Here is a 16,268-nt window from a genome sequence, read left to right as displayed (position 1 = left end):
CCCATTTTTTGTGTCGGGGATAAATGGTAATGGAACAAAATACAATAACAAAAAAAGAAGAAGAAAGCAACAACCCCAAAAATACCTTTTCTATAACAAGCAAGCAGGGGTTTTTTAAATTCTTTTTCTTTTAAAAAAATTTTTAATTTAATTTATTTTTAGAGAGAAGGGAAGGAAGGGAGGGAGAAAGAGAGGGAGAGAAACATCAATCTGTAGCTGCCTCTCACTTGGCCCCCACTGAGGACCTGGCCCACAACCCAGGCATGTGCCCTGACTGGGAATTGAACCAGTGACCCTTTGGTTTGCAGCCTGCGCTCAATCCACTGAGCTACACCAGCCAGGGCAGCAAGCTAATTTTTAACCTCATTATATCTGTACATGTTAAAGGTATTCTTGTATATCAGTCAATTGTTATAAAAATGGACTTTAGGATACTTTATTTGGGGGGTGGTAAAATATACACAAATAAATTTCACCATTTTAACCATTTTTAAGTGTCTAGTTCAGTGGCCTTAAGTAGTGAACACAGTATATGTATCTCCAGACATTTTTCATCTTTCCATACTACAGTTCCTATACCCATTAAACAGTAATTCCCCATTCCCCTCTTTTCTTGACCCTTAGCAACCACCATTCTCATTCTCCTGTTTGTTTGTATGAATTTGACTTCTACTATCAGTTCCTCATGCAAGTAGAATCTTGCATCATTTGTCCTTTTGTGACTGGCTTATTTCAGTTAACATAATCTCTTCAAGGGATATCCATGTTATAGCATGTATCAGAAGTTCCTTCCTTTTTAAAACTAAATAGTATCCCATTGTATATATATATATACTACATTTTGTTTATCATTCATTTGTGGATGGACACTGGGTTGCTCCCACCTTTTGACTGTTGTAAATAATACTGCTATGAACATGGAGTACAAATAACATCTTTGAGTTCTTGCTTTCAATCCTTTTGGGGTATATTCCCAGAACTGGAATTGTTGGTTCATATGGTAATTCTATTTTTAAGTTTTTTTGAAGGAACACATAATATTTTCCATAGTGCACAGGGTTCCGTTTCTCCACATCATTACCAACACGATACTTTCTGTTTTTTGTTTTGCTAATGGCTATTTTATTATTTTATTCAGGTTTGAAGTGGTATTTCATCGTTTTTATTTCCATTTCTTTAATGATTTGTGATGTTGAGTATCTTTTCCTGTTTTCCTTGGCTGTTCAGTTAATCTTTTTTGTAGAAGTGTCCATTCAGGCTGTTTGTTAATTTTTTAATTGGGTTTTTGTTGTTGAGTTGTCATTTTGTATATATCCTGGATATTAACTCCTTATCAGATACATGATTTGCAGATACTGTCTTTCATTTTGTGGGTTGCCTTTTCATTCTGCTTATAGTGTTTTTTAATGCACAGAAGTTTTTAATTTTGATGTTTAATTTATTTTTTTGTTGCCTCTGCTTTAGGATATTCTTTATTATTCTTTCTGATAATTAAAAAGCAGGGCATTTGTCCTGTTCAGGACACTCAGACATAATATTTGATAATAGCAGATTCTTACCAGCATACAGAATAACAGTCTTTTTAGTCTTAGAAGCAGAAGGATAAGTTTCTAGCTCATTAAGATTCAAATTTAAAATGGAATGTAAGAGAAAAACAAAACGCATTGTAGTAACCCTGCCCATGATCCTGTGTGTTGGTGAAGTAGAACAGTATTGTAAGAGCACTGGTAACCAGAGATCTCTCAGGAAACCTTCCCCACACTCTGTCTATTCCTCTTCTCCACTTCAGAGATGCTTTCCTTGACCACCCTTGCACCTTCCTAACTTGCATTCTGGTTTACTCTCATCCCTTTTTCTTTTTTAAATTCATAGCCCTTTTTTAGAACCAGACATTGTTATTTATTTGCTCATTTATCACATGTCTTTTTTCATAAGGGCAGAGACTTTTGTCTCTGTTTGTTCACTGCTGACTTTCCACTGCTTAGAACAGTGCTCTGTGAATATTTCATGAATTAATAGAGCAGTTTGTATTGAACATTTTGTAGTTTCTTGAGAAGTAGATGATGCTGATTGTCAGAGTGAAATAGATGATCCATAATGACTCTTTCACTTCCATTCATAGACTTTTAATCCCATTATCTTATAACATTAATTAATTTTTATTGTAGCATCCTGTTTTAGTATTGTGTCATTTTTGACATATAAAATAGGTTAAATATTTGAGTGTCTATTGGTTTAGGTCCTGTTTTAAACCATGCATGGGTGTTGAAACTTTAACATCTTAGGCTTGATTTAAGTTGTTTTGGTACCAACAGTTTTAATAGAGGAAATTATTTTTATTTAAAAATGGGATTCATGAATCAAGTTGTGTTTATAAAACATGTTAGTTTAATTTTTCTTTAGATTTAACCTAATGTGAACTTTTTTCCAGATATTTTCTAAATTTGGCACAGTCTTGAAAATTATCACCTTTACAAAGAATAATCAGTTTCAAGCCTTGCTTCAGTATGCTGACCCATTGAATGCACAATATGCCAAAATGGTAATTATTATCTTTTTTTTATTTTTCAAGTGTTAATTAGTCACTTCAGTAATATGAAGAAAACCATCATGTCTTCTTCCTTCCTCCAGTTTATATGTATTTTTAATTGTAGTAAAATATACATTTATAAAATTACCGTTTTTAAATATTACTATTTCATGTGCTCTTTTTTTACAGTAAGCTAAAAATTACTTCTTTGTTCATATGAAATGGTTTAAATCACCTATTATTTCTCAGCTCTCTGGGACTCATTTCTGTGTTTGTTATATTTAACTAGAATTGAGCACAGGTACTCCTGATATAGTCTGACTAATGAAGTAGAATTATCTTTGCCTTTGACCTTCATTTTTTTCTATTAAATTAGCAAAGATTGATTTCACTATTTTTGCAACCTCACTCACTGTTGAATCTTGTTGAACTCTAAATTAGTGAAGATATTAAATCTCAGGAAATAGGTTGCTGTCAATTCATAGTGTTTTTTGTTTTGCTTTAGTGCATGAGTGCTTGACTTTTGACAAGATATAAAATTTCACGTTCAGTTTAGTTATATCTGACCCATTTCCTAGTGGTATCTATCCTCAACCAGAATCTGTCTTACATCAGTATCTGAATTATTTCTAAATTCTTTCCAAAGATAGCGACAAGGTTTGTTGTACTTTTGTGTACTACATAGTGTCTAGCTCTTAATTAGAAATATAGCCTTTATATGTGCTGTACCTTCTACCTCCATATTTATATTATTTTGTACCTTTACGATGGCATACTCACCAAATACTATTACAAGTTAGGATATTTTGCATATTTGTGTATTTTTGTTTTATTTTTATGTGTCTTGCTTTCTGGTATCTATTTTTATAAGTTTGGGTATTTGGGGCAGTCATAAGTGGTTATATATATATATTTTTTTTTTGCAAAGGGGAGGGATTACTAATCTTTGGTCTTGTATCAGAACTGACTCCAGATTTCCCTCAGCTTATTAGTCACAGTATTAAAAAAATTTATAAGAGACGAAAAATGGTAGATAATATTTCATATATTGTTCTGATAAGTATCACTTAGAACGGCTTTATTTCATCTTAATGTAAATAAACTACATTAAAAGAATTAAGATGAAATGGAAAATTAAAATATCTTTAAACATTTTTGTGGACAAAATAATCATAATAATAGCAAATACAATGTACAGTGATACATAATAGTTTTCCAAGCCTTTACATTTCTCCTCTTCCACTTGGTCTTACCAGAGACAAGATAGGGATTATTCTTATTTTACAGATGAAAAAAACTGAGAGTTAGAGATTTTCTTTTTCTCTCTTAGGTACACAGTGACAGAGGTAAACATAAATAAAGGTCTTTGGTTTTTGTATTCCATTGCTCTCTGCTTTATATCTCATAGCCATTCTGTGTCAAAGTAGAGGCTACTTGATTTATCAGTGTTGTTTTCTTGCAAAATATCAGTCCCTTTCTTACATGCTTTAGGCTCTGGATGGCCAGAATATCTATAATGCATGCTGCACTCTGCGTATTGACTTCTCCAAGCTCACCAGCCTTAATGTGAAATATAATAATGACAAAAGCAGAGACTTCACTCGCTTAGACCTTCCTACTGGTGATGGCCATCCATCCCTTGAACCCCCTATGGCTGCTGCTTTTGGTGAGTAGTTCCGTTTTGAGTCACAAAGCAAGTTTTCTGAACTTACACCGTTTCATTTATTAATCCGTGTTATGTCAGCTAGCCTTTTCTTCTTGGATTCTCTTAGGATTTCCAAAGGATGGCAGGGATCATAGAATGAAATGTGTCCATTATTTAGATTTTAATATTTGTAGATTCTGTCAGTTGGCAAAACAAGTGAATATCTGAAATTAAAAATTACAGATTTATTTTCTAACATTAATATTACTTATTCTTTATCAGCCATACAACCATTTGCTTCAAATCAGTAGTCTTTTACATATAAACATTAGTTTAAATATGTTGATATTTTTAAAAATATTTTATTTATTTAGAGAAAGGGGAAGGGAAGGAGAAAGAGAGGGAGAGAAGCAACAATGTGTGGTTGCCTCTCACATGCCCCCCATGGGGTGCCACATCCCAGGCATGTGCCCTGACTGGGAATCCAACTGGCAACCCTTTGTTTTGCAGGCCATGCTCAATCACTGAGCCACACCAGCCAAGCTAACTATGTTGGTTTATAGCCAGCAAAATATTGGTTTAATTGCTCTTGAGAGAAATACTTTTCTCTTTTTAAGTAGTGATATTTTAAAACAAGAACCTAAATTAGTGATATATTCTTTATTCAAAGAACAGGATTTATTTTGTTTTGTTTTATTTTTTCAACCTCTGAACTTCCATCTTTACCTTAAGTTTGTGGGAAGTTGTAGTTTTGCATTTTTAAAAATGCAGTCTTCTGAATTGCGTCTGTAAATGTTGTTTTGAAGAACTTCCTTTTATTTAAAACTAGTTCTCAATATATTGATACTTTCTGGTTTCATTTATTTTTAATTTTATTACTGATTTGAGAGAGAGGGAGGGAGAGAGAGAGAGGTGGATAGAGGGAGGAAACACCAGTTTGTTGTTCTACTTACTTATTCATTCATTGGTTGATTCTTATATGTGCCCTGACCGAAACTGTATTTATACTTTTTAAATAAACCTTTAATGTTAAGGAAAAAGCAGTGGATGGCCCAGTTGGATGTATCATTAGGTAAATGTATGCTACTTTTCGATTGTACACTTCTCAAAAGTGTGGTTTATATTTAGGTAAACTATTAAATTTTATTACTTTTCATGATTGATTTTCTTTTCCCAAATGACAACATAAAATATTGCTAATTGAGACTTTGAGTGGTTTTTAGTCCATCTTCATTTTTACAGGTGAGAAAAAAGAATCCATAGCCAAATGCTTGTCCAAAATTTTCTGGAAAACAGTTTGTAACTTTATTTTCAAATAAAAGCTTTTTGTTATTCATAACTGACAAAGTCAAGTGAACTGTTTTTAAGTTCAAGTCCCTAAAATTGTTTAAGTTTTTGCTTTGGTCTGACCAATGTTTGTGTTTTATATTTGTTACCAGCCCCTACTTACATGTGCGATTTTACAGACCCAAAGGTCTTTGTATTTACCAGTTCAGTAATACCTGATAGAAATTGGGGCTATCAATGAAGTTTGCCAAAACTGACTCTGAAATGCAGAACTGCACTTAACTGTAATAACTCACTATATACTGTTGGTGTAATTAACGTTCTGCATTGTGGAAAGAGGACATTTTAAAAATATGATGAGGATATTTGGTTTCTTGAATAGAAAATATCAGACCATTAATATAATTTTTCATTGTGTTAAAATTCTAAGTTATTGCAAAGTAATGCCTATATCCTAAGATAAGTGATTCATCAGAGAGTACTTTTTATATATTGTTTAAAAGTTTACTATTCCCTCTTTGTTCTGTTGGCTTCTGAAACACCACACGCTCCTAACTTTTTTCCTATCCATTCGTTCTTTGTCCTTTTTAAAGGTTGCCATTTAAAGTTCCTAGGGTTGAGTTGTGAGCACTCTGTTTTTGTTTTTAGTGATACATACAGGGCACGGCAAAAGTAGGTTTACAGTTGTTCATATGGAAAATAACACAATAATGAATAATAATAGAAGAATAAACTATTTCATGTACTCAAAACTGTAAGCCTACTTTTACCTCACCTTGTATTATATCTATAGAAAAGCTTATAAAACATGTAAATAAGTTTTTAATGCCTATGTAATTGTCAACTACGTTAAGAAATTAAATATTTATATATACTCAAGAAGCACTCTTTGTACCCTTCTTATTGATTGTGCTTCCACTCTTGCAAGATGACCAGTCTCCAATTTGATAATAATCATTCTTTGCCTTTTAGCTTTTTGTTTTTGTTTTCTTAGCACTTATTATGAAGCCCTAAGTGCTAATTTAAAAAAAAAATGTTTTCTCCTATATTTAGACCCTTAATTAAATGGAATCATGCTGTTTATTTTCTTTTGTGACATGATTCATTCATATTCTTATATGTGACTTTTGCTTATTTATTCTCAATAGCGTCAAGTATATAGGTTACCATTGTGTGAATATACCATAGTTTGTTTCTCCATTCTACTGTGGATAGACATTTGGGTTATTGTAGTTTGAGCCTATTATGAACAATGCTTCTGTGAAATTTTCCTGATCACCAATGACATTGAATATATTTTTATGTGTTTATTGGCCATTACCCCTTATGAATTTTTCTGTTCAACTCTCTTGCCTATTTTCAGGTTTAGTTTCTTCCCTTTTCCTGTGTTTATTTGTAGAAATTTAAAAAAATATATTCCAGACACTAGTCCTGTTTTGGTTACATGTATTGGTTTATATGTGTTCCTCCTATTTTTGGCTTTATGGTATTTTTATGTGGTCAAATTTATTTGCCATTTTCCTTATATTTGTGTGTTTGTGTCTTACTAAGAAATCTTTTGTTACTCTGACATCATAAAGCTATATACTTCTGTTTAAAGTTTATAGTCTTTTAGTAACTTTGTTTTGAAATAATTTAAGTTGCAAGGATATACCAAAAATTGCCAAAATTCATACCAAAATTCATTCATACTCCTCAATTATTAACATCATGCCACATGTACGTGTACAAAGAGATGTATCATCTCTCTGATTGTGTGTGTGTGTGTGTGTAGGTAGGTAGGTCCCCCCCCCACCCCAAATCACTGGAGAGTAAGTTGCAGGTATGATGGATCTTCTAAATCCTCACTGTGTATTTTCTAAGAACAAGGTCAATCTTATCTAAATACATTTCAGTTATCAAAATCAGGAAATCAGCATTCATACAACACTATTATCTAATCCATAGACCTTTCAAAATTTTACCAGTTGAGAAAGTAATGTTTGTTTTTTTTTAAGATTTCATCCATTTTATTTGTAAAGAGGGAAGGAAGGGAGAGAGAGAGAGGGAGAGAGAAACATCAGTGTGCGGTTGCCTAGGGGTCATGGCCTGCAACCCAGGCATGTACCCTGACTGGGAATCGAACCTACGACACTTTGGTTCCCAGCCCACGCTCAATCCACTGAGCTGTGCCAGCCAGGGCAGAAAGTAATGTTCTTTATAAGAGAATATTTTCTGGTAAAGATCCAAACCAGTATCGGGCTAACATTTGTCATGTTTTCTTAGAGTCCTTTAGTTTGGAACATTTCTCCATTCTTTGTCTATCATGACCTTTGCATTTTTTAAGAGTTCAGATTGGGTATTGTATAGAATGTCTCTCAGTATGAGTGCTTGGGTTTTTTTGGCTGAAATAATGTGTTTTTCTCAGTTTATCACATCAGGAGACACACAATGCCAGTTTATCCTGTTCCTGGTGATAATAACTTTGATCATGGAGGGAGGAAGAAACTTTCCTATACCCTCCAGGTTTTTCCGGCTGGCCTAATATTAATAATTAAATCTGCATGAGACACATGAACAAGAGAAAATAGCGAAACTTAAGTACACATATGGGAGCCCTACATGCATGAGAAAGTCAAAGACCCCACATGCATGAGAGGTTCAGTGACAGAAAGAGAATATGAGGTTTGTATGACATTCTGCATTGGGTCTCCAGAGGGAAGAAAGGTCACTGCAGGATAAGAAAAGCAGACATTTATTTAGTAACTGGTAGTTTTCCCTGCCATGTATCAATAGATAGATTGATCATAAAAGTTATTTCTGGTGCAAGGCTTCTAATTTAAATTCTTTTTGGAAGTTAAATGAGGGCAGAAGTTTCTCTTCAGCCCGCAGGGTTTCAGTAGTAGCCCCTAGCTCAAAATAATCTGCCTACCTCAAAGGCAGTTCTTGGAGTAACTCATTCTGAACCCCTACAATCACTTATTAAAGTGGTTTCTGCCAAGTTTCTTCCAGTAAAGTTACCGTTTTTCTTTTTGTAATTAATTAGTAGGGAGATGTGTTGAGACTGTGTAAATAATAGTTGTGGCATACATTGCCAAGAATAATTGTTGCTGTGATGGTTGCTATATTGGTGATTTGATAATTCCATTATTTCTTCTACATTTATTAGCTGGGATTTTATTATAAAGGACTTTTTCTTAACATCATCCCATTCAATCATTTATTCATTTTGAATACATGTGACATACAACATTGTGTGAATTTAAGGTGTGCAACATGTTACTTTGATGCTTTTATGTATTATATGATTGCCAATGTAACAGGATCACATTACCTAATTATAGTCTAATATTGTCTGTATTTACTATACTATGCATTACATCTCTATGGCTTATTTATTACTCATTTACCTATTTTTATGTCTGTGGATTCATAGATTCTTATTCTGTGGGTTATAATTTTGTATACTAATTTTTCATTTTATGCTTATGCTGTCTCAGATTTGGCCAGTGGGAGCTCTTTTACACTGGCCTCTGTGGCCTCTTGAAATATCCCCATCATCATTTGAGCACTTTCTTGCTTTCTGGCAGAAGATATATCAGATCTTTTTTTACTTTCCCTGCCTTGGCACTGTGAAAAATGAGCCCTGGTTTCTTTTAATGAGAAATGGTATTTGGAAATTAAGGTATAGGCATTAGATATGCTCATTGCTAAGAAGACATCATTGCTTATAGGTACTTTATTTCTTTCATTCATTCATTCATTCATTCATTCATTCAAATCCTCACCCAAGGATATATTTGCTGACTTTAGAGAGTGGAGAGGGAGGGAAAGACAGACAGACAGACATTGGTTGTCTCCCATAGGCACCCCGACTGGGGATCAAACCCGAAACCTTTTGGTGTACTCGATGACACTCCATCCAATTGAGTAACCCTGTCAGGGTTAGGAACTTTAAATGGACATTACTAGGATATATGTGTATGTGTGCTCCATTTTTCTGTGTGTTTGTTTAAAAAACACAAATTTTAACAGATACCTCTAATTCCAACCCAGCACCCTTTTTTCACATTGATAACTTCCTTCTTCAAGAATGAGAAAGCTAGTTTCCATTAGACTTACTTGCTTCATCCTATAATAAACAAGAAATAGTTTCAGCATTGTTATCTCATAGCATTAAAACCTCAGCTTAATGTTTACTTTAGTAGTTTTCTGGGAATTGTTGCATTGGCCTGTTTGTCTTTTGTCATTACCACAGCTCTCAATATCTGATAGAGGAAGTCATTTTACCTTATTCTTCGATAGTATCTTGGCAATGACCATTTATACATGAATTTTAGGATCAACTTATCAAAAAAAGCTATTGGGGTTTTTATTGGATTACACTGATTTTCTACATCACTTAGAGCACAGGTGGCAAACACAAGGCCCACAGGCTGAAGCTGGCCTTCCACCTTGTTTTACTCAACCCAGCACCTTGTTCCTGTCTGGCCACAGTGCCAAGCTCTGCTTAGGAGCAGAGCTTAACTGCTCCTAAGCAAGCAATTACTCGCGTAACTGCTAAGGAGTAATTGCGTGTATATAGTCCTAAAATTACATTCAGCCCTTTGAAGGCAATGGCAAGGCTTCTGTGGCCCCCGGTGAAAATGAGTTTGAGACCCCTAACTTAGAAGATATTGACATCTTTACAGTAGAATCTTCAGTCTTTGAACATTGTACATCTCCATTCATTTGGATGTCCTTAATGTCTTTCAGTAAATTTGGTGACTTTTCTCCATAAAGGTTTGGATGTTCTGTTAGATTTATTTTGAGGAACCATACTTTTTAGATTCTAATTCTAGAACTAATATTTTTCATTTTTTCAAGTATATTTTATTGATTATGTTACTCAGTTATCCCATTTTTTATCCCCTTCCTTTATCCCCTTCCGCCCTGTACCCCTCTCCCTCCAGCAACCCCCTCACTGTCCCCACTCTTAGTTCATGTCCATGGGTCGTACATGTAAGTTCTTTAGCTTCTCCATTTCCTATACTACTCTTAACCTCTCCCTGTCTATTTTATACTTATCAGTTATACTTCTTATTCCCTATTCCCCCACCCCCAGCCTCTCTCTGCTGATAACCCCCCGTGTGATCTCCATTCCTGTGATTCTGTTCTAGTTTTCTGCTTAGTTTGTTTTTGGTTTTGTTATTTTTAGGTTCAGTTGTTTGTAGTTCTGAGTTCATTGTCATTTTACTGTTCATAGTTTTGATCTAATATTTATTATCTGTATAACCTCGGGCAAATTACTTAACTGCTCTGCACTTTTGTTTCCTTATACATGGAGTGTGCATAATAGTAGCACTTAATCGATAGGGTTATGATGAACATTAAATGCACTTGTATACATAAAGAGTTTAGAATAGTGCATGGCATAAGTACAATGTAAATTTTAGCTATCATTGTTTTTTTGTTTTCTAACTGTTGCTGATACAGAAAGGCAGAGTTGTTTCTTGACTTCATGTTCAGCAACATTGAAAAACCCTTAATAACTTTTTTCTTTAGTAAGATGCACTGCACTTCTAAAATTTATATAGAAATGGAAAACAAAAGTATCTAGGATATTCAAAAGAATTTTTTAAAAATTGTAATTGCAAGATAATATAAAGCTGCAGTAATCAAGCCAATAAAGTATTGTTGGATAGATAGATATATAATGATTAATGGAGCAGAATAGGGAATCTAGAAATAAACCTCACACATATGTAGCTAATTGCTTTTCAGCAAAATTGCCAGTGTAAAATTTGATGGGGAAAGGAAAATCTTTCAAGTAGAGTTTGGACAGGTGGGTATCCATATTGAAAAAAATAAACATTGATTCATATCTCACACCATACTGACGACTTGAAATGGATCTTAGACCTCTGTGTAAAGCTTAAACCTATAAAACTTCTAGAAGAGAACGTAGGAGAAAATCTTTGCAACCTGGGATGTGCATAGGTCTCTTAAAACACAAAAAGCACAACCATAAAATGAAATTAATTATATATCGTACCTTAAAATTGAAGTATTACTGCTTGAAATATACCATCACGAAAACCAAAAGACATGCTACACACAGACTTGAAGAAAAATATTTGCAACACGCACATCATACAAACTCATTATATCAAGTTATATGAAGAACTCTCTTATTGCACAATAATAAGAAAACAAACCAATAAAAATGGGCAAAAAATTTGAAGAGTTACTTTACACAAGTTGGTGTATGCGTGGCAACAAGCACATGAAAAGAGGCTCAACATCTGTAGTCATCAAGGAAATAGAAATTAAAATTGCTGTATTACCACCTGCCCATTAGAACAGCTAAAATTAAAAAGGCTCACTGTTTCAAAGATGTGTAACATTTTTCATTAGCATACTGTTTTTATGTTCACACAAATACTTGTACACAAATGTTCATAGTAATTTTATTTGTAATGACCAAAATCTAGAAATAATTCTGTTACAGGTGAATGGATAAACAAAATAGAATTAATCCACATGATGAAATACTATTTAGCAATATAAAAGGAACAGATTGATAAGGACAACAGGATTATACTGAATGAAAGAACCCAGATGAAACATTACTATGAATGAAAGCAGATAAAAAATATGTGATTCTGTTGATATATAGTTCTGTTAAATGCAAACTAGTCTATATGGCAGAAAGCAGATCACTGGTTGCCTGAGGATAGACAGGGTTTGGAAAGAGATGGACTGCAAAGGGACACAAGGACATTTTCGAGGTGATGGAAATATCTGTTATCTTAATTTGATGATAGTTTCACATATTTTAAATATACATCAGAATTGTTCACTTAGCACCTTCTATGTGTGTATAGTTTCTTGTATGTAAATAAGAAAACTAAGTCATATAATGCAGTCTAATGCTGATGACCCTCCAGAGGTTTCCATTTCTTTTAGAGTAAATGCCCACATTCTTATATTGAATTATCAAGCCCTATACCACCCATTCCATTTGGACTTCTTTGACATATCCCCTTTGATGTTCCCTCCCTGCTCCTCTGCCCACCAAACTGATACCCTTCCTGTTTCTAAAACATGTTAGTTATGTTCCCACCTCCGGATTGTTCCACTGGTTCTTCCTTCTGCCTAGAGTGCTTTTCTCCAGATACTCTCAGGTTTTGCTCATGCTGCCTTAACTCCTTATACCTCTTCTGAAGTTTTTACCTCTCCTGAACTCATTGATACTATATTTTAAAATTTTATTTTTACCTAGCAATTAGTATTGTTTTGTACAATCAGTATTCATTTAGATTAAGTCATCTATAACTCTTGAGGTTTTTCATTCCTTCTTGCAACACAGATATGGCATCTGGGAATCACATTGTGCCTAAAGCCCATCCTTCACTATTCACTTAGGGAAGTTTGTGGTAACATTTGCAGTTGTTATTTGTCCAAAATGTCTTTATTTTGTGGTCAATTTTAGAAGATATTTTTCTTAGTATAGACTTCTAGATTGATAGGGGGGTTGGGGTTTTTTTTTCCCCAGTATATTAAAGAAGTTGTACTACGGTATTCTGGGTTTCATCGTTGCTCCGAGAAAGTTACCAGTCAACTTAAGTACTGCTCATCCTCTCTGGCTGTTCCGTAGATATTTTCTTTACCTTTGATGTTGTGTAGTTTCAGTATGGTTTGTTCTGATTGGAGCTCATTGGGGTTCTTGATTTGGTAGGGTATCTTTTTGTTGTTGTTCTAGAAATTATCTTTTCATATACTAACTGTCCCCACTATTTTTTTTCATACTTTCTGGAACTTTGATTAGACCTGTTATACCCTCTTATTCTATTCTGAGTGCCTCAAACTTCTATATTTTTATTTCTTTATCTCTGAGCTGCATTATGAATAACTCCTTAGGGCCTAACTTTTATTTCATTAACAATCTCTTTACCTTTGTCTAATCTGTTCTTAATTTTTTCTGGTCATTTTAGATTTCAATAATGACTTTTCATTTCTAGAAATTTTATGTAATTCTTTTTCAAAAACTGACTCCAGCCCTACAGGTATTTTTCAACATGCCTTTAAATCTTTATCTGATAATTCCAGTGTCCAAAATCTTTTTTTTCTTAAGATTTTATTTATCTATTTTTAGAGAGAGGGGAAGGGAGGGAGAAAGAGGGAGAGAAAAGTCAGTGTGTAGTTGCCTGTTGTGTGCACCCTGCTGGAGACCTGGCCCGAAATCCAGGCCTGTGCCCTGACTAAGTATTGAAGCAGCGACCCTTTGGTTCACAGGCCTGCTCTCAATCCACTGAGCAGCATCAGCCAGACAATGTCTGAAATCTTTGTGGCAGTATTTCTGCAATAAAATATTGTTTACTTTTTTTTGATGAGTTATTATATTTGTATAATTGATGAGTTTTTTGAGGCTTAGGATCAAGGTGGTATATACCTCTAGAGAGAATTTGTCTTCAATATTAAAAGCTCTATAGTGAGACTTCCAGCCAAGATGGAGGTGTGGGCAGATACACTTTGCCTCCTCACACAACCAAAAGAAGGACAGCATATTTAAAAACAAAACACAACCAGAACTGCCAGAAAATCGAACTGTATGGAAGTCTGACACCCAAAGAGTTATAGAAGAAACATTCATTCAGACTGGTAGGAGGGGCAGAGATGGGTAGCCAGGGTGGAGATCATATGTGGCAAGGCAGCAACTGGCAAACCACACAGTCCCACATTTGCGTGCACATAAACCGGGAGGAACAACTGGGAAGAGAGACCTCACAGACAGACCCAGGGTTCCAGTGCACGGAAATAAAGCCTCAAAGCAAAGCCTCTGACTGAGAAAACCTGTGGGGGTTAAGTGGCAGTAGGAGAAACTCTCAGCCTCACAGGAGAGTTCATGGGAGAGACCCACAGGGGTCCTAGAACATACACAAACCCACCCACCCGGAATAAGCACCAGAAGGGCCCAATTTGCTTGTGGGTATTAAGAGAAGTGACTCAAAGCCAAGAGCCAAGCAGGCAGCATTGTTTTCTTTCTGACTACTCTCCCACATACGCACCACAATGCAGTGAAGTGGCCTGCCCTGCCCTGCCCGGCCCTAGCAAATACCTAAAGCTCCACCCCCTAACAATATAACAGGTGTGCTGAGACTAAGAAATCAAATAATGAAGTAAAACTCCCCCAGTCTGGTAAAGGAAATAGACTTCCAGGAAGTCCAGGAAGCTCAGAGAGTCCCAAAGAAGTTGGACTCAAAGAGGAACACACCAAGGCACATCATCATTAAGTTACCCAAGATTAAAGATAAGGAGAGAATCTTAAAAACAAGAGAAAGGGAGATAGTTACCTACAAAGAGGTCCCCATAAGACTATCAGCTGATTTCTCAATAGAAACCTTGCAGGCAATAAGAGGCTAGAAGTATTCAAAGTCATGAAAGGTAAGGACCTACATCCAAGATGACTCTATCCAGCAAAGCAATCATTTAGAATGGAAGGGCAGATAAAGTTCCCAGATAAGGTAAAGTAAAAGGAGTTCATCATCACCAAGCCCTTCTTTATATGAAATGTTAAAGGGACTTACAGAAAAAGGTCAAAACTATGAACAGTAAAGTGACAACAAACTCACAACTATCAACTGAACTTAAAAAGAAAACAAAAGTAAACTCAGCAATCAACTAGAACAAGAACAGAATCACAGAAATGGAGATCACATAGAGGGTAATCAGTAGGGAGAGGGAGAGGGCAGAATGGGGGGAAAGGTACAGAGAATAAGTAGCATGGATGGTAGGTAGAAAATAGACGGGGAGGTTAAGAATAATATAGGAAGTGGAGAAGCTGAAGAACTTATACGTATGACCCATGGACATGAACTAAGGGAGGGGAATGCTGGTGGGAGGGGATTACATGGCAGAAGGGAATAAAGGGGAGAAAAAATGGGATAACTGTAATAGCATAATCAATAAAATATACTTTTTTAAAAAGTTCTATATTTGAACCATCTTTATCCAAATTAAGAATGTTATTAATTTTACTGTGGACCCCTAAAAATAGGAATTTGGGCTGCAAATTTGCATGCCACCTTGCATTTGATTAGAACTTTTCCAGAAATATTTTTGTTCCTTCTTTGCTAGACACATAAGTAACTTTCCTTGCAGTCTCCTTAGCATAGAGGAACAGATAAATGAGGTGGATTATTTGAGGTTTACACTTCCAGATTAATGTTGTAAAGCCCTCCTAGTGACTTCCTTGGGCTAACCTTAGAATGTGTGTCTTGTCTACCACCCCACAGGCTGACAAAACCAAAGCTTGGCTTCACTGGGTTAGGTTTTTGGCTTGGTTCTTTATCCTGTCAGCTGTTCGATTTTTTTAAACATCATTTTTATTCTTTCATTGAACATTTTCTGCAATAAGGTTGGTCTGTATTATTTAGTCTGCTACTATACCCACATTTAAAAAACACTTAATTATAATTGTATGTTTTTCATAGTACACACTCTTTGTAATATTGTGAATGAATGGCTCTGTATTTTGTTTAGTGACTCAGTATATTGAATCATTCTCCAGTTGGACATTAAGCTTAAACAACACTGATAAATTGATTTCATAGGTAAAAATGCCTGTTAATTTGTTTTCCCTTAATACTATTGTAATGGTACATTTTCCAAATGTCTATTCTTAATCATTCAAATCTTAGATCTTTTTGTTAAAGGTTTGTATAATCTTTTCATAAAGATACTAACCTATTATCTAACTGGTTACTTTGCTACAATATTTTTGCTTCTGCGTTTGTGAGGAGCAGATTTAAGGGAACTTTATAAATTATTCTTTTTTTCAAATTT

The 16,268-nt window shown here is 34.8% G+C and overlaps 1 protein-coding gene across 4 annotated transcripts in view; it reads left to right on the top strand.

Moving 5' to 3' along the window:
- The window catches only part of PTBP3 (polypyrimidine tract binding protein 3), a 100,825-nt gene that overhangs the window by 64,676 nt on the left and 19,881 nt on the right, over positions 1–16,268 (top strand). For all 4 annotated transcript variants that reach the window (XM_036022055.1, XM_036022054.1, XM_028532174.2 and 1 more), the window contains 2 exons: positions 2,432–2,542; positions 4,022–4,196. In XM_036022055.1, the coding sequence (XP_035877948.1) occupies positions 2,432–2,542; positions 4,022–4,196 (286 nt within the window). The remainder of the gene's footprint in view (positions 1–2,431; positions 2,543–4,021; positions 4,197–16,268) is intronic.

Source organism: Phyllostomus discolor, chromosome 3 (assembly GCF_004126475.2).
Source record: "Phyllostomus discolor isolate MPI-MPIP mPhyDis1 chromosome 3, mPhyDis1.pri.v3, whole genome shotgun sequence".
Classification (NCBI taxonomy): Eukaryota; Metazoa; Chordata; class Mammalia; order Chiroptera; family Phyllostomidae; genus Phyllostomus; species Phyllostomus discolor.
Note: the sequence above shows the minus strand (reverse complement) of the source record. Positions and strands in the feature narration are given on the sequence as shown.